Source organism: Canis lupus, chromosome 25, assembly GCF_011100685.1.
Source record: "Canis lupus familiaris isolate Mischka breed German Shepherd chromosome 25, alternate assembly UU_Cfam_GSD_1.0, whole genome shotgun sequence".
Taxonomy (NCBI): Eukaryota; Metazoa; Chordata; class Mammalia; order Carnivora; family Canidae; genus Canis; species Canis lupus.
The window spans coordinates 30,253,792-30,278,146 of record NC_049246.1 but is presented as its reverse complement, the minus strand read 5'-3'; the positions used below and the strand labels follow the sequence as shown (position 1 = coordinate 30,278,146).

The following is a 24,355-nucleotide window of genomic DNA, read 5'->3' as shown; positions in this document are numbered from 1 at the left end:
TACCAACAAATCCCAAGTGCCCAGAAAGTGCTGAATACAACATCTATTAATTAAAGAAATTCATTTGCTGCACCTACGAAAGACAAAGCTTCAGATGGAATGTGGGTTTAGAAAACTGCCAGAGATAACTTTAACTTTGCTTGATTCAAACACCTACAGCAGGAGAGGCAATAGGGTTACATAGAGTTTTAAAATAGCATTGGAAAACCAAGGTCTAGCAGGTTCTGGGAAAGGGTGGCAGTGGCAGGAAATCCAAAACAAAACTTGATGAATTTACTGTGAGTTCACTGTAAACTTAGTGATTGACATGAGGTATAATTTCTGAATCTGTGCTACTACATTAGCTATATTTTTATGATTCCATGCTATTACCTCAAACATATTTTATGGATATTAAAATTAGCAGACATACAGGGTGGGATTTATATTTCAAAAAGATCCCCCTTTCCATAGCCCAGTTGAGTGAGCTCTTAACCTTCCTCTACCTTGGTTTTGCAGAAAACCTAGGGGAAGTGTGACCCATGAGAAACAGAAAAGCACAGCAAAATGCAATTGAGAACTCTAAACCTTGCCTAGGCAGTTCAGTAAGGAAGTTCTGTAACTCATAATGTATTATAAAATATTCCAGACTAGATCAATTTACTAGCGTACCACCTCTGAATAAAGAAAGGTCTGTCATAGTTTCACAGTTTCCTCTTAACTGGCAATGATTCCCATCTTAAAATGGAGTCTCATGTTCTGTGTTTCTTACTTTCCTTCCCAAAGGGGGTATTTACAAAATCCAATTCTGTCCACGTGTCCTTCTTTGCTTTGCTATGTTTACAAACATATGCATATATGTATTCCTAAATGGTACCACACCAGTCAAACAGCAGAAATCACTCTAGGTAATTTAAATAGAAAGATATTTAATACAGGATATTAGGAACTGACAAAACCTTTGAAAGCAGTGGAGAAGTGAACTCTGGGGTGAGCCTTTAAGAAAGACTCCCCAAACTCACCACTGAACTAGAAGCTATTACCTCTGCCCTAATCAACCTGACAGCACTGGGACTGAGTTCAAGAACACACGGCTTAGCCGGGACCCAGGGATCCAGAAGCAGCTCCAAGTTCTTTGGGCTAAGTAACTGGAATGAATGGGGGTGCCATTGAGTAAGACCAGGAATGTGCTGGGGGAAACAGGCTTGAGAGGTGGGATGCAGCAAGAGTTCTGTTTTGGTCATGATAAATTTGAGATACCTGTTGAATATTCAAGATGAAATATTGAGTAAGAGGTTAGATATGCAAGTTTGGAGACCGAAGGAAAATCTAAGTTGGAGAATTAATTTAAGAGAGTTCATACCCTACAAGTCATGTTGCAATTTTATTTCATTATTTTTTTTAAAAGCTCAGTTTTGATTTTGAGATCACCAGTTTCTTGAGAGACTGCTGTAGTCACTTTACCTTTCTCTCTAGGTCTTCAAACCTGGGGCAATCTAGCTTTTATCTCCAAAACCTCTAAGAGTGTTCTGAAAGAGGTTGTCCCGTGTCATCCAAGTCCAAAATCAAATGGCTTTTTTTTCCCTTTCTCCCTGCTAAATTTGCCATTGTTGACTCTGCAATTCCTGCTTTCTATTTTGCTTTGTGGGAGTGGATCTCAGCACCAATAACAGCCTCAGGCAGGTCCCAAAAGAGGTTATGAGGCAAGAGGAGTAAACATGGTCATATTTCACCAGAGCAAAACACCCAAAGTAGACTCATTTTTCTTCTTCACCAGACTGATGATTTGTAGGTACAAAGATTGTTGTAAATCAATGCCTCTTGATTTTAGTAAGGTATCTGATGATCTTTCACAACATTCTTCTAGCTAAATGGAGGAAAATAGCTTGGGTAAATTCACAGACGACACACTCAACAGAGAGGTCTTTAGTGTGTGTCTTGAAGCGTGCTCCTGGCAAGCTATGACACAAGGTCCAAAGGATGTTTTAATTCACGGAGCTAGGGGCACCTGAGTGACTCAGGGGTTGAGCGTCTGTCTGCCTTTGGCTCACAACATGATCTGGGGGTCCTGGGATGGAGTCCCATATCGGGCTTCCCACAGGGAGCCTGATTCTCCCTCTGCCTATGTCTCTGCCTCTGTCTCTGTGTCTCTCATGAATAAATAAACAAAATTTTTAAAAAATTCACAGAGCTATAGTACAAAGGCGTGAAGAGTGCAACAACCCGTAGGCAAGTACACCTCAGACACTCCTAAGCAAAGTCCAGAAACAAAGGAGCCAATAATATGGAATTTGATTTCAAACAAAGCTGGAACATTTTCAGACAGCATTAGTACAAGTAGAATGTACAGAGGAGTAATAAGTACTCCCAATTTTTCCTTCTAAGCCTCCTTCCAACAAGAGATCAGAATAAATGTATTCTGAGTTGGCGGACGGTATCTGGAGCGTATTTTATTCTTGAAACACATTCTGCCTTGACAGATAACGTGTGTGAGGAGGGGAGCGAGCTCAGCATAGGGAGGGCTCTGTAAATATATGCATCAAAAGGAGGGGCAACAAAACTATTAGCTCAGTGGCTATGCCAACCCAATCAACAGAATCCAGAATGCCAACCGAAACAAGTATCACAGGATCCAGATACAGAATGAAACTTTTGGCAACACACACACACACACACACACACGCATGCTTCAAAGGGTCTGTGGCCTCTGGCTCTTTTTCAGACTTTCTTTTTCTGAGGCCTGCGCAGGCTGGTGAAAGTCTGGCAAATTCGCTGGAAGTGCTCAGCGGTCCAGGTTTCGGCGCCTGGAAGGGGTGGAGATAGAATCCAGGCTTCCGGGCGCTGGACCAGGATAGGGGGCGGGGACTAGGCCGGGGGGGCGGGGGCGGGGCGGGGGCGGGGCGGGGCCGGGGCGGGGCGGGGGCGGGGCCGGGGGCGGGGCCGGGAGGGGCCCGGGCGGACCAGTGCGGTGGAGGCTCGGCGGCAGGGCTCGGGCTGCGGCTCCGGGGCCGTCATGGCGCTGCGGGCGGCCGTGTTCGACCTGGACGGGGTCCTGGCGCTGCCCTCGGTGGTCGGCGCCCTGCGCCGCACCGAGGCGGAGCTGGCGCTGCCCAGGTAAGGGCGAAGCTGCCTCCCGGGGCTCCCGGGGCTGTGGGGCGGGCCCTGCAAAGGTGGAGGCAATTCCCTGGGTACGCGAGTGGACCCCATCGTCTTTCTAAATGTCAAGGAATTAGATCTCTCGAAAGACTCCAAAATTGCTCTCTATCCTGGATTCCACTGCTGTCCCCGCGCTCTGTGTAAGGGGAATGGCTCTCTCTCTCTCTCTCTTTTAAGATTTTATTTATGAGAGACAGAGAGAGGGGCAGAGACCCAGGGAGAGGGAGAAGCAGGCTCCATGCAGGGAGCCCGACGTGGGACTCGATCCTGGGTCTCCAGGATCACACCTGGGGCTGCAGGTGGCGCTCAGCCGCTGGGCCACCCGGGCTTTGCGGGAATGGGCCTTAAAGACGCGCTGAAGTTGAGAGGGAAAAAAAAAAAAAAAAAAAAAAAGTTCTGTAATAGGCCAACTAGAGAAACAGCCCCAGAGCCTCACCACTGGGAAATAAACTAGGAAGCATCACCGGTAAACCAGTAAACAGGATGTTCAGAAGGAGAGTTCAGTAACATAAGAAAAGACCTGTTATGATCATTGAAAAAAAAAAAAATCCCCACCAGAACGTACAACAATGTAATTGAAACATAGTTTCAATTATAGGGGCAGGGGCGCGGGGGGGGGGTGGGGGCGGGGGTAGCTACATGCAGAAAACTGTGTGGAAGAAATACCCCAGAATGTGTTTGGATTATTAATCCCAGGTGAGATTATGAATGATTTTCTTCATTTTTCTACTTTTTGCGTTTTCTGGGTTTATCTACTTATGAATATATATTTCTCCTCTACTCAGAAGGAAGACAAGCATATTTGTTTAAAAAGTTAAAAAGGGGGCACCTGGGTGGCTCAATCATTTAAGCATCTGCCTTTGGCTCAGGTCATGATCTCAGGGTCCTGGGATCCAACACCCCATCGGGGTCCCTTGTTAAGAGGGGAGTCTGCTTCTCCCTCTCTGCCTCTCCTCCCATTTGTGCACACCTGTGAACACACACTCTCTCTCCCTCAAATAAATAAGTAAATAATATTTTAAAAAATTAAGAAAGATAGGTCACCCTGGCAATACCCGAGGAAGACTAAATTCTAAACTACTGGCAAGAATAAGGAGCAGGGTGGAAGCTTTGAGAGTACTGCTTTGTTTCATGGCAAATTCATGCTCAGAAGACTGTTTCTCTTGGCAGCTATTTCTTTAATCCATGTTCACTGCAGGTATTTCACAAACCAGTAGCATACAGGATAATGTCCTTTCATTACACCAATAAAGAAACAATATACTCCCAAACAATGATAGATTAATCCCGTTATTGTTCTGGTCAAGGGGCTCTGAAAGAAAGTCCAAACTTTGTACTTGAGAGAGATGGCTTAGCCAATTGAGAGCTGCCCTCCAGCTTGGCTGTTGCAAAAGTAGAAGTCCCCTGTTGCCAGAGCATGTTGCTAGGGAATGATGGCACCAGCATTAGTGAGCAAGAGGACTTTATTCCCCAGCTGATGGCTGCTCTAAAGAGTAAAGAGTTGCCTTTGCCCAGGCAAAAGCTAATTCCCCCAAGGGCTTTGGAGGGCTGTTTAGATGAACCCAGTCCCCTGGCCCAGACCAAACACTCCTGGATAGTCCTCACAAACTCTTGGTAATGCTGCTTTATGTTTTAATTGATAGACACCCAGGGAGGCCATCAGCAATTGAGCCACTGAGTTCTTATCAAGAGCAACGGAACAGATAACCAGATGTTGACACGCTCTTCCAGCTTACCTCACTCTCCCAGCAAAACAGCTTTACTTCTCACAACAACTTCATGGTTTTTAGTCTTTGTCATGAACCAACAAGTGGATCTGAAATCATATCAGAGCAATACAAAATATGCCCCATTCTGGAATTCTGGTGATACCAAAGACCAGCAGGGCTTTCTAACCTGTTATACTATATACATTATATATTATAAAAGGCTTGGGTCTGCAAAGATGACAAGCCCAAAGGATTCTCAGAATCTAGAGCCACCCTTACTTTTACAGATACAGAAACTGAAGCCGAGCAGGGAATTAACTTGATTGCATAATAATTAGTCATTAGTCACAGGCAGCTATGGAACCTAGTTTTTCTGACTCCTAGTCTAGGACTCTTTCCTCTCTGGTTCATCCTGACTTCCCACCTCCCTCAGTTATCTTTCTGGGAAAGATATCAGTCTGTAGGGGGTAACTAAGTACATCAATAAGTATATCAATAGTAAATTGATACCAATATATCAACAGCAATAGTAAGTGTATCAATAATTATTTATTGTCAATAAACACAAAGTGCACACAAGGCCCACAGTCAGAATAATCACATCCTAGGTAATTAGGATTTGAAAGCAGTATTAAAAATGGAGGACCACTCTCAATCGAGACTTGTCCAACTCAGATCATTTGCAGGAGGAAAAGCTGAAGAAGGATTAGTGAGCTTTTTTAGAAGCCCTTTAACCATAGTGTTGTTTTACTTCCTTTTGACTCATAAATTTGATTTTACATAAATACATAAAAAGAGCTTACTCTTGTAAGCTGTGAGGTGTATTTGTGCATGTGACCTCATCAATGTAGAGGTGAAGGTGACTTGTGAGAAAAAGTCATAAATATTACAGGTTTGCAAGTGTGGGGTATTTAAATGAGCAATGGTCTCTCAGTCAGACCCAGATTAAAAATCTTAGCTCTAACACTTACTCCTGGGTAACCTCAGTTAATCTGTTTTAGTCTGAGCCAACTCCTCTGAAACCTGAGTATTAGTCTTAAGATAGGAAAATGCCTTCCCTTAGACATTTTTGTGAGGGTTAAATTAGGTAACACATTAGGATGGGCAGCTGTATTCCAACACATTTCTTTCTTTATAAAAGTCTTGTGCACATGCAAGGTGATGCATTGGGCATACTCTGTTTATCTAGTGTTGCACAGACTCACACCCTCCCTCCATGACCATGATTTGAATTGTTCCCAGCAGCCATAAAATGGGTCATAGCAAAGCTAGCTGATACCAGGAGGTCAGAGTCCATGGTCTTGACCTTGTTAGCCTATGGAGTCTGTGAACCAACCATGGAGGTGTTGGTTCAGAAGGTGAGCCTGAAGGGCCTGCCGTGCATGGGGCATTTTCAGCATGCTTGGCATCTGGTATGTGAATTCAGGCATCCACTGATAGCCAGAGTATAAGATGAAGGCAGTGTCTTAAAATGAACAAAGTTCTTAGGTAGTTCAAAGAAGGGACAGATTAGGTCTGAGCAGAGAACCAGAAACGCCTTAATGGAGGCAGAGCCTGAGAAGATTGATAAGGGGTTGATGGAAAGAGATATGAAGAGAGAACATTCCAGGTGAAGGAAGCAGCATGAGCAAAGGCTGGGGGCAGAAAGCATGGAATGCACACTGGAGTATTGCCTAGTCCAGTGGGGCCAGAGAGGAGGGGAGTCATGAGAGAGAAGTGGGAGGAGTTGCTTATCATCTTTATCTGTCCCACTACTATGAGTAGTCACACCTTTCCCTAGAAATTTCCATAGAAATACCAATCACTATGATTAAGAGAGATACCCCAGACCCTCCTAGAAATGTTACTGACTTTTGAAACTCATCTGGTTCTGAGGCTTCAGATAAGGGATTGTTGGGTGGAGAGGTTACTTAAAAACAAGATCTTTCAAATAAGTAAGTAAATAGATAGATAGATCCATCCATCCATCCAACTGATGGCAAAGGTGTGGCAAGGCCATTGCTATTACTGGGACATTGAGGAAGGCTACAGTAGTAAGAATATATCTTTTTACATTTTGTGCAAAATCAGTAATTGTTACCTGTGAGAGGGTTAGTCGAATGGAAGATAGTTGACTATTTTCAGAAATAAAACTCCCAGATTAGAGATATTTGTTGTCTAACTTGGGAATGGTAAATACTTCAACTGGTTTGCTCATTCGAGTCCATTGTAAATATTTGCCTGAGGCACTGTATTAAGAAGGATTGCACATCTGTGTAGTGGAATCGGATGTGGTGATGGATTATCAACATCAGCTGGGGGTGTGGGAGAGCAGAGGTGTTTGTGCATGCCACTTATGTACCATATTTTATCCGTCTGATTTCACCCAGCTGGCCATGTGAGGGTAGCTGATCCGCTCCTGGGGGTGGGAAATTACCAAGAAAGTGGAATGGAAACTTTTATTTTGTAATGTGAGAGGGTAATTAGCTGGTCTCTCTGTGTGTCTGCTACTCCTTGGGTCTGTGTATAAGGGATAAATATGAGCTGAGAGGTATTAGATGGCTAGGGCTGCTATAACCAAGTACCATGCCCTGGGTGGCTTCAGTAGTAGTTCCAGAGGTCAGAAGTCCAAGATCAAGGTGGTGGCAGGGTTGATTTCTCCTGAGGCCTCTCTTCTTGGATTGTAGATTGCCATCTTCTCCCTGTGTCCTTACATGGTCTTCTCTCTGTTCAGGCCTATGTCTTGATTTCTTCCCTGGGACACCACTCATCAGATAGGGCCCACGTTAATGACCTCATTTTCATTTAATCACATCTTTAAAGGCAAATACAGTCACATTCTGAAGTACTGGGGATTAAGACTTCGACACATGAATTGGAGGTGAGGAGAGGCACAATTTGCCTCATAACATGAGAAAACTGTTTAAAAATTAAACAAGGTCAAAATGAAATAGAAACTATATGCTCAGAATCAAAATCAGAAAAAAATCTTTCATTCCCTTTGAATATGTACTGATAAAGCAGTCCTTTGGAGCACTGCCTTGTGCAAACAAGCTGAAGATGGAAAAGGATCCATATCATAGTCTTGATTTTGTACCTTAAGTGGCAAAGCCAGAAGTCCTGCCACTTGGAAAGTGTCTGCTAGGTGGTGCCCCATGAGCTGCTTCACCTGCCAGCATACTCATCATTTAAATTATGGTCTCATAATTTAATAATTTGTTAGATGGCTCTTTCAGGCTAAGATCCCAACTCGAACTTTGCCTTTCCCCATCCATAGCAGAATGCCTTTCTAATCAGAGTTTGTGGATAGAAATAGTGTCTGTCCCCTACATGCTGCTGTGATGAAGTCATCTGAATATACATGCTGTTGTTTCTTTGTGTCTTCCAGAGGCTTTCTGAATGAAGCTTCCCAGACAGGGGGCCCAGATGGCTCCAGTGCCCGCCTTATGAGGGGAGAGATCACATTTTCTCAGGTAAGGTGACATTTCACAGACCCCCTCAAGAACGCTCTGAGCCCACATGACCATCTCCCATACTGACTAGAAGCTCTCTGAGGGCAGACCCATGTTTGTTTCACCCACTTATCCCATATAGTATTTACTTCATAAGACTGGGATGGAGGCTCAGAGACACACAGAGAGATATTTAAGACTGGTTTATTGTCTCTATGGGCCAACCAGCAGGACACACCCCATGACTGGAAAAATTTCCAGCCCCTTGAAGACCTATGCCAGGGAATTACAGCAGCCAGAGTAGTTTTTTTTTTTCTTCTTAAATTGTGGTAAAATACACAATACAAAATCTACCATCTTGATCATTATGAAGTATGTAATTTTGTAATGTAAAGCATATTCGCATTGTGAAACCATTACCATCATCCCTCTCCAGAACTCTTTTCATCTGGCAAAACTGAAATTCTATACCCTTTAAACAAAAACTCCCCATCCTTCTTTTCCTCCAGCCACTGGTGACCACTACACTACTGAATTTCCTATCTATGTATGTGGCTACTATAGCCACATCATATAAGTAGAATCATGCAATATTTGTCCTTTTGTGCCAGGCTTATTTCACTTAGCATAATGTCTTCAAAGTTCATCCATGCTGTGGCATGTGAAAGGATTTCTTTCCTTTTTAAGGATGAATAGTTTTCCAGTATATGGATAGACCACATTTTATCTGTTCATCTGTTTTTTTTTAAATATTTTATTTATTTATTCATGAGAGACACAGAGAGAGAGAGAGAGGCAGAGGGAGAAGCAGGCTTCATGCAGGGAGCCTGATGTGGGACTTGATCCGGGATTTCCAGGATCACTCCCTGGGTCGAAAGCAAGCGCTAAACCGCTGAGCCACCCAGGGATCCCCATATCCATTCATCTGTTGATGGATACTCAGCTTGCTTCTACCTTTCAATTATTGTGAATAATACTGCTGTGAACATGGGTGTACTAATACCTGCTTGACACATTGCTTTCAATTCCCCTGGGTATAGACCCAGAAGTGGGATTACTGGATTATAGGGTAGTTCTGTTTTTAAATTTTTAAAAAAGATTTTATTTATTTATTCACAGCAGACGCACAGAGAAAGAGAGAGGCAGAGACACAGGCAGAGGGAGAAGCAGGCTCCATGCAGAAGCCTGACGTGGGACTCAATCCTGAGTCTCCAGGATCATACCCCGGGCTGAAGGCAGCACTAAACTGCTGGGCCACCGGGGCTGCCCTGTTTTTAAATTTTTAAGGAAACTCCATACTGTTTTCCAGAGTGGCTGTACCAGTTTGCATCCCCCTGAGCAGTGCACAAGATTTCTAGTTTGTCCACATCCTTGCCAATCCTCGTTAGTCTTTGTTTGGGGTTGTTTTTGCTTATTTGTTGTTTGTTTTGTTATTGTTATTGATAATTGTCATCCTTAGAGTAGCTGTTTTCAGACAAGGGCAATTGTGGAGAGGAGTTTTTTTTTTTTTTTTGAGTTTTTTATTAATAACTAAGTCATTTATTATTAATCATTCCAAGGTCAGAGAGCAGGATTTGAATCACAGCTCCCATTTACAGACTGTGTTGCCCCATCAAGTTACTCAAACCCCCAAAGACTCAGTCTTACCATCTGTAAAATGAGAGTGATCTATTGTCTACTTTGTGGGTTGTTAGGAAGCTGGGAAAGTGCCTCACACAGTGCCTGGCACAGAGTAAGTGCTCAATAAATAGCAGTTACCATTGTGACTACAATCTCAGTTGGTTTTTAACAAGTAATCAGGATCTGAAACCACTTGGATTCTCTGTCAGTGTGTGGAGGAAGAAAGGCTATTGAGAATCTATTCTATAAGCACACAGAGAACATGGTCTATATTTTAACACTTTTTATGAATTACAGCCACCTATCAGTCTGTCAGAAAACTTAGGGCTGGGACTCCTGGGTGGCTCAGTGGTTGAGCATCTGCCTTTGGCTCAGGTCATGATCCCAGGGTCCAGGGATCGAGTCCCACATCAGGTTCCCCACAAGGAGTCTGCTTCTCCCTCTGCCTATATCTCTGTCTCTCTCTGTCTCTCGTGAATAAATAAATAAAATCTAAGAAAAGAAAAGAAAAGAAAAGAAAAGAAAAGAAAAGAAAAGAAAAGAAAAGAAAAGAAAAGGCCTACTTAGGGCCTACTGCAGTAGGAAGTAAAAACCATCTTTTCTGTGAAGGCACCTCTCTCTCTCTCCCTCTCTCTCTCTCTCTCTCTCTCTCACACACACACACACACACACACACACACACACACACACCGGAGTGGCCCCTGGTGAATGAAAACTAATGATACTGTTGAAAAGAAATGTTAAATCAATAAGAAATCTGCAGTTAATATTATTGGAAGAGAAGGAAAGAGGGAAGTGCAATGTGGTTTCAACTAACATAGGAATTATAGATTGAATTTCTAGTAATTACTGTGAAAAAACTGCACCTATTCTGACTTCTTTTGTCTTTGTGTAGCTTCTAGAAAACTTGAATGGTTAGCAGATGAGGCTTGAAAAAGCAAATTGCAGTTGACCCTTGAACAACATGCATTTGAACTGCATGATACCTATACATGGATTTTTTTGTTTGTTTGTTTGTTTGTTTGTTTTTATACATGGATTTTTAAAAAAATAAATAACAAGTGCATTTTCTCTCCCTTATGATTTTCTTAATAACATTTTCTTTTCTCTAGCTTACTTTATTATGAGGATACAGTATATTATACATTTAACATACAAAATATCTGTTAATCAACTATGTTATTGGTAAGGCTTCTGGTCAACAGTAGGTTCTTAGTAATTAAGCTTTTAGGGAGTCAAAATTTATATGTGAGTTTTCAACTATGCAGGGGGTTCACATCCTCAACCCCCACATTATTCAAGGGTCAACGATATACTATGACAAAGGCTATGGCTACTTAGGTTTAATTTGTCTTTTTAAAAATCGTATCTTAGAAATCAGTGCCATCTTTTAATTTTTCATTTGTGTATATAGGGCACCTGGGTGGCTCAGTCAGTTAAGCATCTGACTATAAAAATTTTTTTCACTTGTGTATACAATACAAACAGAAAAATACACAAAGTATACAGCTTAATGAATTTTCACACAAATTGAGTGCACCCATGTCACCTGGCACCCAGATCAAGAGATAAAACATGATCAGCACTGTAGGCACCCCACTTCACACCCCTTCTAACACTACCCTTTGGAAGGTAACTAACCATCCTGACTTCCAACCTTAGAGATCACTTTTACCTATTTTTTACTTTATGTAAATGGAACCTAACAGATGAATCTTTTGAATCTGGCATCTTTTCCTCAACATTGTATTTGTAAAAGTCATAGATGTTGTGTGTGCAGTCATAGATGGTTTTATTCTCATTGCTGCATGATATTCCATTGTATGAAGATACTCCGATCTATTTATCCATTTTTTTTTCCACCCTGAGATGGAAGGGAATTGGGAGATTTTGAGCAGTGAAGTGACATTTATGTATATGTATTTGCAGGAAGGAAAAGGTTTATTTGAGAGGCAGCCAAACACAGAGATGGGAAGGCAAGCAAGCCTCAAATCCACCTCCTGACTGATATTTTTAAAACCTCATTCTTCTACTGCATAAATAGTCCAAAAGGGCAAGGATCATTATAGATTAATTAAGGAAGCTATTGGAAGATCCAGGTGACAGATGGTGGTAGCTTAGACTAAAGTAATATTGGTGGGAGTGGTTAAAAAGTGGTCCCAGGGCGCGATCCTGGAGACCCGGGATCGAATCCCATGTCAGGCTCCCGGTGCATGGAGCCTGCTTCTCCCTCTGCCTGTGTCTCTGCCTCTCTCTCTCTCTCTCTGTGTGACTATCATAAATAAATAAAAAATTAAAAAAAAAAAAAAAAAAGTGGTCCAAGTCTGAAATATTTTGACAGTAGATTCAACATGGTTTCTTTAAAGATTGAGTGTGAATGAAGGATAACAAACATTTCTGGCCAGAATCAGTGGACAGTATCAGTTGCTGTTCACTGCTATGGGGCTCGGAAATCAGATGCCAAACTTGGGATTTTTAAAATTTGAAATGCTTATTGATCCCCAATACAGTATAGAATAGGTAGCTGGGTATACAAACCCAGAGCTGAAAGATGTCCAGACTGAATACACACACACATATACACACACAGCATATAAATGGCATTTTTAATGCCATTGGACTCAGTGTGATCACTGAAAAAAGGGAGTATAAATGGGAGAATCCAGAGTCCTGGGTACCCTAATTTTAAAGGTCAGGTTGATGAGGATGACTCAGGACTGAGGAATGGAGAATGAATATCCACCCATAAGAGAAAAATCAGGGGGGTGTGGAGTCCTGAAAGCCAAGAAGTTATCAAATTTCAGATGAAGATGAAGTGGTCATCTGTGTCAATGCAACTGATGAGTCAGGCAAAACAAAGGCTGATGAGTACGCATTAGGTACAGCAGCACAACATGGATGGTCATTGATAACCTTGATAACCTTGAAAGGAGAAGTTTCTGTGGAATGTGGAGGTAAAAGCCTAATCAGAGTATGTTCAAGAAAGAATTGGAGCATAGGCTTGAAGACTACGTGAAGTTTTGATGCAAAGTGAGGCAGAAAAATGGGGCAGTAAAAGGAGGAGATAAAGTCAAGAAAGAGGTTTTCATTATGATAACCACATGCTTGCATGCTGATGGCAGTGATCCAGTAGGGAGGGAGATGGCTGATAAAGGAATAAGGAAGGGAGACCCACTGGTGCCACATTATTCAAGGGTCAACTATATTCTATGACAAAGGGTACTTAGGTTCAATTTGTCTTTTCAAAAATCATATCTTAGAAATCAATGTCATCTTTTAATTTTTCATTTGTGTATATAGGGCACCTGGGTGCCTCAGTCAGTTAAGCATCCGACTCTAAAAAAAAGAGAAAGAGATGGAATCTAATTGGAAGAGTTGAGCTTGGATTAGAATAATGTACCATTATCTCTGGCAACTGAAGGGAAGATGGAGCTCTTGGCCACAGATGCTAGTTGATGGCTATTTGTGATGGTGGGAACTTGCTGGAAGATTTTTATTATTTTTATGGAAAGGTGAATACTTTCATTATTTTACCAATTTCATTAATGGTTTTAGTCTATTCATGTTTTATATTTTATCTTGCATCAGTTTTGGCATTTGTATCTCGTTTTTCCTTTTTATCTTTTGGCCCCCTTCATCACATTTCTCCCACCCTGTCCCCCACCATCTGCCTCTGGCAACCATGTTCTCTGTATCTCTGAGTTTGGCTTTTTTTTGTAGTTTGTTTTTGTTTCTGTTTTTAGTTTAGTTTCCATATACAAACGAGATCATACAGTATTTGACAGACTTTCTCTGTCAGACTTATTTCACTTAGCATAATGCCCTCAGTGTTCAGCCAGATTGTCACAAATGGCAGGATTTTGTTCTTTTTTGTGGCTGAATAACATTCCGTTATATACCACATTTTCTTTATCCATTCATTCATCCGTTGTTGGGCATCTAGGTTGTTTCCGTATCTTGGCTATTATAAAAAATGCTATAGTGAACATGGGAGTGCAAATATCTTTTCGAGTTAGTGTCTTTGTTTTCTTTGGATAAATACTGGAGTGGAATTGCTGGATCATAGGGTAATTCTATTTTTAATTTTTTGAGGAACCTCCATACTGTTTTGCACAGCGACTGCACCAGTTTGCATTCCATGATGTTCCCTTTTCTCTACCCAACATTTGTTATTTCTTGTCTTTTTGATAATAGCCATTCTAATTGGTGTGAGGTGATAGCTCACTGTGGTTTTGATTTGCATTTCTCTGATGATTAGTCATGTTGAGCATCTTGTCATGTACCTGTTGGCCATCTCTATGTCTTCTTTGGAAAAAATGTCTTTTCAGATCTCCCATACACTTTATAATCAGGTTGTTTGCTTTTTTTTTTTTTTCCTGTTGGGTTGTATGAGTTCTTTATATATTTTAGGTATTAGCCCCTTATCAGATGTATGATTTGCACATATTTTTCCCATTTACTGGGTTGCCTTTTCATTTTGTTGATGTCTTCCTTTGCTGTGCAGAAGCTTTTTAGTTTGATATGGTCCCACTTGTTTATTTTTGCTTTGGTTGCTTTGCTTTTGTTGTCAGATTCAAAAAATCATCACCAATACCTATGTCAAAGAACTTATCACCTATGTTTTCTTCTAAGGGTTTCATGGTGTCAGGTCTTACATTCACGTCTTTCATCCATTTTCAGTCGATTTTTGTGTATGATGAGAACAGTGGTGAAATTTCATTGTTTGGCATGTTGCTGTCCAGTTTTCCCAACACCATTTATTGAAGAAATTGGCCTTTCCCCATTGTACATTCTTGGCCCCTTTATTGTAAATTAATCAGCTTATATGTATGCATGGATTTATATATGAGCTCTCTATTGTTCTGCTATTGGGGTTTGGGTAGTTTTCAGTTTGAACTATTACAGTTAGTGCTGCTATCATAGTGTGTAAATATATCAGAATCCATTTTGCTGTTAACAAGTATAATAGTTAGCTAGGGCTGCCATAATAAAATACCATAGACTGAGTGGCTTAAATAATAGAAATTTATTTTCTAATCAGCTCTGGAGCCTAGAAGCCCAAGATCAAGGTGTGTTGGCAGGGTTGGTTTTTTTTCTGACGTCTCTCTTCTTGCAGTGGTCATCTTCTATGTCTTTGCAGTCTTTCCTCTGTGGGGTACACACCAGGTGTGTGTATGTGTGTGTGTGTGTGTGTGTGTGTGTGTGTGTCCTAATCTTACAAAGACACCAGTCAGATTCAATTAGGACCCACTCATGACCTCATTTTACCTCAATTACCTCTTTCAAGACCCTACCTCCAAGGATAATCACATTCTGAGATGCAAGTGGTTAAGATTTCAAATTGAATTTGGGGGGAACACCATTTAGCCCATAAACAGGGGCATTTGTGTAGTTTGTAGTTTGGGGCTCTTAGAAATAGTGCTGCTGCTGTGCACTATTATAGTGTATATATGTATATGTCTTTTGGGGAACATCTGTAGACATTTCCATGCGATGTGTGTCTAGGAGTGGAATTAATGGATCACAAAGAATGCATACGGTCATATTTAGTACATGCTGCCAAAAGCTTTTCCAAAGGATTGTACCAATTGATAGTCCCTAATCAATTCACTTTTACAGTGGGTGCCACTCATGGAAGAAGGCTGCAGGAAATGTGCTGAGGTCTCTGGAATCTGCCTCCCTGAGAATTTCTCTGTAAGTCAAATCTTTGGCAGAGCAGCTGCAGCAAGAAAGATCAACCACCCCATGCTTCAGGCAGCTCTTGCTCTCAGGAAGAAAGGTAAGGATCCAATACTGGCCATTCTCTGAATCAACCACACCAGAATCCTTGGGAGGGTTAGGTTCGAATGTCAGAATACATTGAAATGTGTATTTCTGGACCTTGATAGGAAGCCATTCTTAAAGCATAGCCCCGAAGTAGGTTTCATCAAATGGCCAAAAGTAGCGCTATCAGAATAGCTAGAAAAAAATGAAAGAATTTTATTTAATAAAGCAATTTGTGCCAGAGACTGCCTTGTGAGCAGAATTCTTTCCCTCCAGTGACACTAGTAATGACCAGAATGACCCAACCTCTTGTCACAGTGATTGAAAATGAAGGCCTTTTAAGTGATTGTCTCAACCTCTGAATGTCAAAGTGACTGAGCTGTGAGCTGGCTGACATGAATTCAGATGATGTCAAATGGTCTGGGACATGGGATCATGTTCATCCAATAGGCATTTATTTACTGTCAGAGCCCAGCTTTTCTTTACAGGTATATTCGAAATCATTCTACCCACTTATCAGTAGACTTACCTGGTTGTGCCTAAGCCATCCCATGTCCATGTTTCTCACTCATGTTACATGGAAAGAGTCTCACCACTTGTCTCATCAGTGCCTCGTTTCCAGCATCTCTTGGTTCTTGCCTTCTTGGTTAGAGAGAGAAAGCCAGGGGATAATGCTGTCTCTGTTTACATTCCTCTGGTTTTGAGATGGGAATGCAGCCTCTGACAGCTAAGGCAGGTGTTTTGAAAGATAGCCGAGCAGAGTTTTCAGTAACATAGGCTGGAGTGGCAGTGCAAGGACAGGAGTCTGGGCCTGGCCCAGTTCTGCCTTCACTGTGTGACTCTGTGAAGCTCATAATTTGTCAGAGCTTCTGTTTGCTCATCTGTAAAAGTGGATGGTAAGATCTGCCCTGCCTGCCTCAAAGGTGGTGAGGATCATAGGAGCTGATGAAGATCACAACCTCTTGCTCTGCAGCTGCAAGGAATTAAAGGATGTAGTGTTTCTATCTGCTTCTGAAAGCCCTTAATCTACCCAGTTAGCTTACTCTGGTGTCTCTGTGGCAGGAGGTGCTAATGGGTAAAGATGATTCTTTTCCCATCTGTGAGTTTAGAAGCTGGGCATCGAGAGTCTAATGCAAATAAGAACCCTGAGTGGGCCCTTCTTTGGGGTTCCCTGTGGGGTACCCTGAACTTCTCGGAGCAAAGTTCTATATCTGGTCCAGTCACTGGTGATTTCTCATTCAGGATACACAACCTGCATCCTCACCAACAACTGGCTGGACGACAGCTCTCAGAGGGGCAGCCTGGCCCAGCTGGTGTGTCAGCTGAGTCCACACTTTAACTTCGTGATAGAGTCGTGCCGGATCAGCATGGCCAAGCCTGATCCTCAGATCTATAAGTTTGTGCTGGACACCCTGAAGGCCAGCCCGAGTGAGGTATGTGGACACTTCCTTTTAGTGAAAAAGAATGTTCTGGAGATATTGCAAATAAGAAAAATTGAGGAGTGAGCATGTGGGGACATCTGGGTTATGGTAGTTTGATTCTAGGTACAGTGATAGGGTCCCGTTCTCCCAGGCCAGGACTTCTGAAGGATTCTCCCTAACCCTTCAGCCTAGAACATTCTACAAGAGATGGGCATCTGGCCCCTCTCTGGGGCTTTTATATAGGCCAACAATCCCAGAACACTTCCTCTCTCCTCTTAGACTTTGCTCCTGCTCTTCTCAGCCCCTGGATTAAGCCTTGTGACAGTGCTCTGAATTTTAGCATGCACATAAATAAACATCTTCTCATTTCTGGCTTTTGAGTTGGATGAGCGGCTTAGAAGTCTGGGCCTGCCTTAATCCAAGATGATAATGTACTTATGTTCTCTTCTACAATTTTAAGGATTTTTTTAATTTAAAAATTTAAATATTTTATCCATTCAGAATTTATTTTGGGGGAAGATGAGAAGGAAGCATTCAATGTTTCCCCCAAAACAGTTGACATAATTATATAATATTTTAAATACTATTTTTTTCCTTGCCAGGTAGACAACACAAGTTATCATTTATATTTGGGTTCATTCCTTGGGTCTCTTCTATTTCATCAATATGTGTCAATTTCTCTTCTAGCACCTTTTTAAAAAAATTTTACCTTTCGTAGCCTCATTTTAGTATCTGCCCTTATTACAGTTCTTTTCCAGACTTTTTGGGGGATCTATTCATACATTGGATTTCCTAGATGAATTGTAATGTCACCGTGATAAGTTTACCTTCCTTAATTTTTTTAAATTAATTTATCTTTTTTCCTTAATTTTCTTACAATTTCAGAATTCAGGCTGAAGCCCACACGTATATGGGGGAATATGTACATCTATCTGTGTGTTTTTGTGTAGGCTTATGTAATTCAGTATTTTTAGTTTAAAGAGTAAACAAATATATGGAGAAAAAAATAATTCTTCACTTTGTTATCAAAAAAATAACCACTAATCACATTTTCCTGTGTGCCTTTCCGGTGTTGCCCATCACGCATGAGTTTTGCTGTGGCTGAAGTGATGCTGGTGTCTGTGTTATCTGGATTCAGGTTGTGTTCTTGGATGACATTGGAGCTAATCTGAAGCCGGCCCGTGACTTGGGGATGGCCACCATCCTCGTCCGTGACACAGACCCAGCCCTGACAGAACTGCAGAAAGTAACTGGGGTGCAGGTAACTTTGTGGGTTGCGCCAGGTTGGGTCTCCTGCCACTCTTCTGTGGTTGGGTGTATAGGCGACCCAGCAAGTGAGAGGGGAGCCGGTTCCACGGGCCCATCGCTGTGCACCTCCTGGGTGGAAGGCCGTCCCCCTCATTGTGCCATCAGCATTCTGTCCTTGAAGAACTTCTTGTTTCTTTCTCCGCAGTCATGAGCAGAGAACTGATGCTCAGAGAGCAAGAATCCGTACTCATCAGAGTCAGATGAACCAAGATCCAAGACAAGGGTGGAGCTATCAAAGCCATCAGGCTTTTCTTTCTTTCTTTCTTTCTTTCTTTCTTTCTTTCTTTCTTTCTTTCTTTCTTTCTTTCTTTCTTTCCTCTCAAAATTGTTTTTAAAATTTTTAAATTCTTTTTTTTTTTTTTTTAGAGTAAATTCTGAGAATTTAGCTGCTAGGTCTGCCTGAGTAGGGGTAAGGAGCACAATCCTCCCCTTGTCTGCCTGGTTATACTGCTGGCACTCGGGTGGAGTGGTTTAGTTTGCACCCTGACCTTAAAACCATCCCTCACAGAGAAGGAGGGGACACTCTTAATGATGCCCCAGGGGGCTGCCTGGGGATTAGTTTGCTGTACCAGAGCTGAGGCACTTTTTGTTGTCTTGAGATTACCTAAGATCATGGATTCCGCTGAGCCCAGGAGTGATGGCTGCACAAGGCTTTTCCAGGAATGCCATGCTTTGGTTGTGTCAGTGTGGTGGGGGGAGGAGCATACACCTGGTGGAGCCAGCTGGAAGGCACAACCATCTCAACCTTTTCTCAAAGGGAACTGTGTCCGTTTCCCTGAGCTGCCATAAAGTACACAGCCTGGATGGCCAAGATTACAGTGTTGGCAAGGGTGGTTTCTTCCAAGGCCTCTCTCTGTGGCCACATTCCTCCTGTGTCTTCACATGGTCTTCCCCTGTGTATGTTCAAATGTTGTCATCTTTATGAGGACACCAGCTAAATTGGATTCTGTCTCCAATAGGCTCACTCCAGTGACCTCCTTTAACTGTAATGACCTCTTTAAAGACCTTATCTCCAAACACTGTCACATTCTGAGGCCCTGGAGGTTAAGACTTCAACAGATGAATTGGAAGGGGACACGATTTAGCCCCCCATAATAGGAACAATTGACTTCTCATCTTTCTTTTTTCTTTTCTTTCTTTCTTTCTTTTTTTTTTTTTTTTTTTTTGTAGATTTTATTTATTCATTTGAGAGAGAGAGAGAGCATAAGCAGAGGGGGATGGACAGAGAAAGAGGGAGAAGCAGGCTCCCTACTGAGCAGAAAGCCCAGCGTGGGTCTCTATTCCAGGACCCTGAAATGATGATCTGAGCCAAAGGCAGACGCTAAACTGACTGAGCCACCCAGGTGCCCCTGAGTTTTCATCTTTAACAAACAAATAGAAATGTGTATCTAATGACTTCACAGCCATAAAGCTTCTTGCCCAAGTTTGATTTGTCCTTCTACAAGACTGGAAGTTCCATGCAGCAGAGAAGAAAACATCCCAGACTTGGAATCCCAACATCTACCTGCTTGTCCCACTTACTAATTGTCCCCTCATCACATATGAGTCACAGGTTACTGACCTGTAATTAGGAAAGTTAAGCCATGCCTCACCTGTCTTCTCTGGAGTATGGGGAAGTTATAAAGAAAAATTAAAATTATTCCCTTCTAAATGGAGGAGACTTACCTCTTCTCTCTCAGGAAAAACTATGGGACTCAGCCCTGAATAGGCTTTGTAAGTTGTAAAAACAGCGGGAGAATCGTTAGAGTAGGAAACCCCTTTCCCCACCCTGGAAAGAGTGGGACATCCCCTCGGAAGCTAGGGATATCTCATCAGAAGGATCCCAAGGGACACGGACTCTTGGTTGGTATCTTGGCTCCCTCAGGCCAGACAAGGCTCATTGCTATCACAGGGCACCCAGCTGCCCATCCCTCTGGCCACACCCTGAATCCCCGCCAGTTGCCATAGAGGTAGGGGGCTTGACTTCTGTTTCCCCCTCTGGGGAGCCCAGGCAGACTGTTCCATGTTTTAAAAAGGGAGGCAGATATCATGGTTTATTTCTCCCACTTTAGAGGTCAGAGCTAAGACTTCTTCCTTAGGTTGCATCTTTGGGACTAACTATGAGCGATCTAGCAGGTGGAGTTGCTAATATGTCACTTCCCACAAATAAGTTCACTTACATGTGTCAGCATCCTGTCCTTTGTCATTCCTGTCTCAAGAAATCTGACACGAATAAGGTAAAGAAGCCCCTTAAGGACCCTTTGTGCAGGGATTTTCTTCTTTACCCAGATTTCATACAAGGATGGGTTATCTGACCTCCTGGAACTCCAGAGGACATAACTGGGGACTGTAGGCAGAAGGCTCTTGCTGGCTCAGCTCTGCCCCCACCTGCCCCAAATTCATTCATGTTAAAGCCTCAGGAACTCAGAATGTGACCATGTTTGGAGGAGATAGGACCTTTAAAGGGGGTGATTAAGAGAAACTGAGGTCATTGCAGTGGGCCCTCATCCATATAACTGTGTCCTTATGAGAAGAGATTGAGATACAGACATATAGAAGAAAGACTATGTGAGGACCCAGGGTGAAGGTGGCCATCTGCAAGCCAAAGAGAGAGGACTCAGGAGGAACTGACCCTGCCAACACCTTGGTGTTGGATTCCCAGCTTCCAGAACTGAGAGCCCTAAATGTCTGCTGTTGCAGTCACCCAGTCCATGGCATATTGCTATGGCAGCTCAAGCAGACTGATACAAAGGCACAGAGAGTTTGCTTTTGGTGGCCTGAAGGAGAAATCCTTCAGTGGAGCCATACAGTGATGGGATGGCTGCTTTGTGAACTTTGTGTTCCTGGTGGTGTCCAACATGAGCCTGGGTGACCACTTGAGGAACTGCCATAGAGAAGAATTACAGTAATAGAAGTACGAAATCTCAGAGTTTTAGAGCAAGTGGTGTTTATTTCTTGCTTGTGTGAAGTTCAGTTGGTGGTGGCCAAGAGCTTTGCTTCATGCAGCCATTCAAAGGCCCTGAGTTGACAGAGGACCCCCTTGTCTTCCACTGTGGTTTCCCAGGTCACACCAGACTCTCAGCCGGTGGTTAGAGGGGTGTGCAGTAGAGAATGTAGAGAATTGTGTGGGGATTTTAATGGGTCAGGCTGATGGGCCATACTCTTCTGTCCTAAGGCCTCAGTCCCGGGCTGCGCTGAACTGAAAGCGAGGGGTGGGGGAGATGAATAGACCTGTGTGCCTTCAGGAGAGGGATGTGGGCTGGGCAGTCACCGGGAGGATTCAGGAGGCCATGGCACAGGTGCCTCTAGCTCTCTTCTGGTGCCAGCAGTCTCGACTTTTGCAAACTCTGTCTGAGAACTTCTCACAGAAGGAGGCTGTCTTCTTTTTCTTTCAGCTTCTCCAAACTGCAGCCGCTCTGCCAGTCCCGTGCAATCCGAGCGACATGAGCCATGTGTATGTGCCAATAAAGGTACGTGAGCACTCTCTCACAGGCAGCCGAGTACTCCCTGACCAGGCCACCTACAAGAATGTCCTGCAGAGACATTTGTTAAACATCAAGGATAGCTGAACATCCACTGTTTATAGGGAAATAGTATTTCTTCATATAATCATTCTTCAAAAATCAGAAGACATGGATCCTGCCTTAAGATATACAAAGCAGTGTATGGAGGTGGTCAGATTCCCATGGAAAACAGGTTACACAGTGCCTTGAGTAGCCCAGGGGTGCTAGAGTCCATGTGTTATCTGGCCTGTGTTCTGGGGAGAACTTATTTTTATTCAGCAGATAGTTATTGAGCACTGCCTTGTGTCAGGCATGGGTCAGATACGAGCGATGAAGTGAGGAACAAGACAGACCCATCCTCAAGGAACCCATGGCAAGAATAAAGAGACAGAATTGGGGACACCTGGGTGACTCAGTGGTTGAGTGTCTGCCTTTGGCTCAGGTCGTGATCCTGGGGTCCTGGGATTGAGTCCCACATCAGGCTCCCCTGCAGGGAGCCTGTTTCTCCCTCTACCTATGTCTCTGCCTCTTTCTCTGTGTCTCTCGTGAATAAATAAATTATCTTAAAAAAAAAAAAAAGACAGAAGTGGTCAATAAAACACCCAGTGACCAGGGCTACAACAAAGCCAAGGCAGTGTGCAGAGGGGCCCCAACTCCCGACCCAGCCAAGATACAGAGAAGGGTGTTACAGTGTCTTTATGGATTCACTTTGGAATCTTTCTTCATTTGTCATTGGTCCCATTTAAATGGGAAGGGACCTAGAGTGCCAGGTCAGCTCAGAAGCAAACCAAGATGGGACAGTTTCTTTAGGCTAGAGAGAACCAGTGAGAATCCTGGCTTTGGCACTAAGTTTGCAAATTTAGGTACATTTTTTATCACTCTGAATGTCAGTGTACATAGCTCTGTGACGAGGTGATGCTAATACCTCCCTTCAGTGTTCTCGTGTGGATTAGTTGACCCTTGAGCAACATGGGTTTGAACAATGTGGATCCACTTACTTGAGGATTTTGAACAGCACAGTGCTGTAGATGTATTTTCTCTTCCTTATGATCTTCTTAAGATCATTTTTTCTCTAGCTCACTTTATAAGATTACAGTATGTGATACACATAACGCAAAATATGTGTTAATTGACTGCTATCGGTAAGGCTCCCTGTCAACAGTACAGTAAGCTAGTACTAGTTAAGTTTTGGGGGAGTCAAAAGTTATATGCAGATTTTTGATTACACAGGTAGGGGTCAGTGCCCCTTATCCCCACATTGCTCAAGGGTCAACTGTCATTGAAATACTGCATGCAGAACACCAGGCATAGTACCTGGCATCTCCACGCTCCATAAACGGTAGCTGATGGAGAGGAGAGCTGGTGGCCTGAGAGGTGTAGGTCTGCAGAATGAGGGAAAGCCCAGCTGCTGTGGAGGACAGTCCCTCAAGGATTTCTTGAGTATTTGTAGTTTGCGGGGAACAGAGAGAAATACCGAGATGGATGGAGTGTCTTCTATCTTAGGAATTTTACAGTCTAATGAGATAAACATTCCCAGCCCCTGTAGTTACAAACCAGGATGGGGTCCTTGTCTAATAGTGGAGCCCTGGAACACTGGGGATGGTCTCTGTGAGAGCAGAGGCTGCACTGGTCAATGTTCAGCAGCCATGGCGAAGTAGGCACGAAAGGATGAGTGGGAGCTGGATGGTAAGAAAGAGCTATCAGCGTCAACCCAGCTCCTTCTGTAACCCTGGGTGGTCCTGAAAGGGTGAACATTTCACGAGGTCCCTTCAGCCTTCATCTCCAGTGTCAATGAGAAGCCTGGGGCCTGGGGTCTGAGATATAACCTTGTGTCTTAACCCCATGGACAGAGTTATTCTCATAATCCACTTGAGGCTTGCAGGTCCAATTATTTTCAATACATTTCTCACTTGACCAAGAAGGAGAGTGATCAGAATTGCTTTATCACCCGCTCTGCCTTCACCACAAATTAAAGACCTAGGACAGCAACCTCTGGGGAGTCCCAGCTGAGCCCCACTCTGGGGAGTGCTAGTTCATTGATCTCCGTGGAATACTAATACAACTCAAGGTGGGTTAGATCTTTCTTGTTTTCTGGCTTTATGGCAATTTTATTAACATACCATTTAAAGGATGGGAAAGGACATGCATTTGCTGAGCTACTCAATGCTGAGTCAGCTCTGAAGCAGCAAAATGGAGCCTTTTGGTTAGGATCCTTTTAGAACAGGGGCAGATTTGGATTTTACTGGACATTAATACTACAACACTTTTCAATATAAGCAACAGAATTGAAAGTTAAACCTCTTCCTTTGCTAAGTACTCACAAGAAGACTATGGAACATGTTCTGAAAAGAAGATTAAAGACCATAAAAGAGTTTGTGAAATGTCAGCCTAATGTTTTCTTGAGCAGAAAAACTCGTTGGGAATCATGAATGAGACTTCCGACTTGGAACTCGGGCATGAAGTAATCTGAGATGCAGCTACATAAA

General features: G+C 42.9%; 1 protein-coding gene across 1 annotated transcript in view; it reads left to right on the top strand.

Moving 5' to 3' along the window:
• The first annotated feature begins 2,933 nt into the window (after window positions 1-2,933).
• EPHX2 (epoxide hydrolase 2) overlaps window positions 2,934-24,355 on the top strand; it is a 62,313-nt gene continuing 40,891 nt past the window's right edge. The window contains exons 1-6 of the mRNA XM_038573750.1: window positions 2,934-3,093; window positions 8,212-8,296; window positions 15,515-15,674; window positions 16,901-17,091; window positions 18,218-18,340; window positions 21,762-21,836. Coding sequence (XP_038429678.1) covers window positions 2,993-3,093; window positions 8,212-8,296; window positions 15,515-15,674; window positions 16,901-17,091; window positions 18,218-18,340; window positions 21,762-21,836 — 735 coding nt within the window. The 5' untranslated portion in view covers window positions 2,934-2,992. The remainder of the gene's footprint in view (window positions 3,094-8,211; window positions 8,297-15,514; window positions 15,675-16,900; window positions 17,092-18,217; window positions 18,341-21,761; window positions 21,837-24,355) is intronic.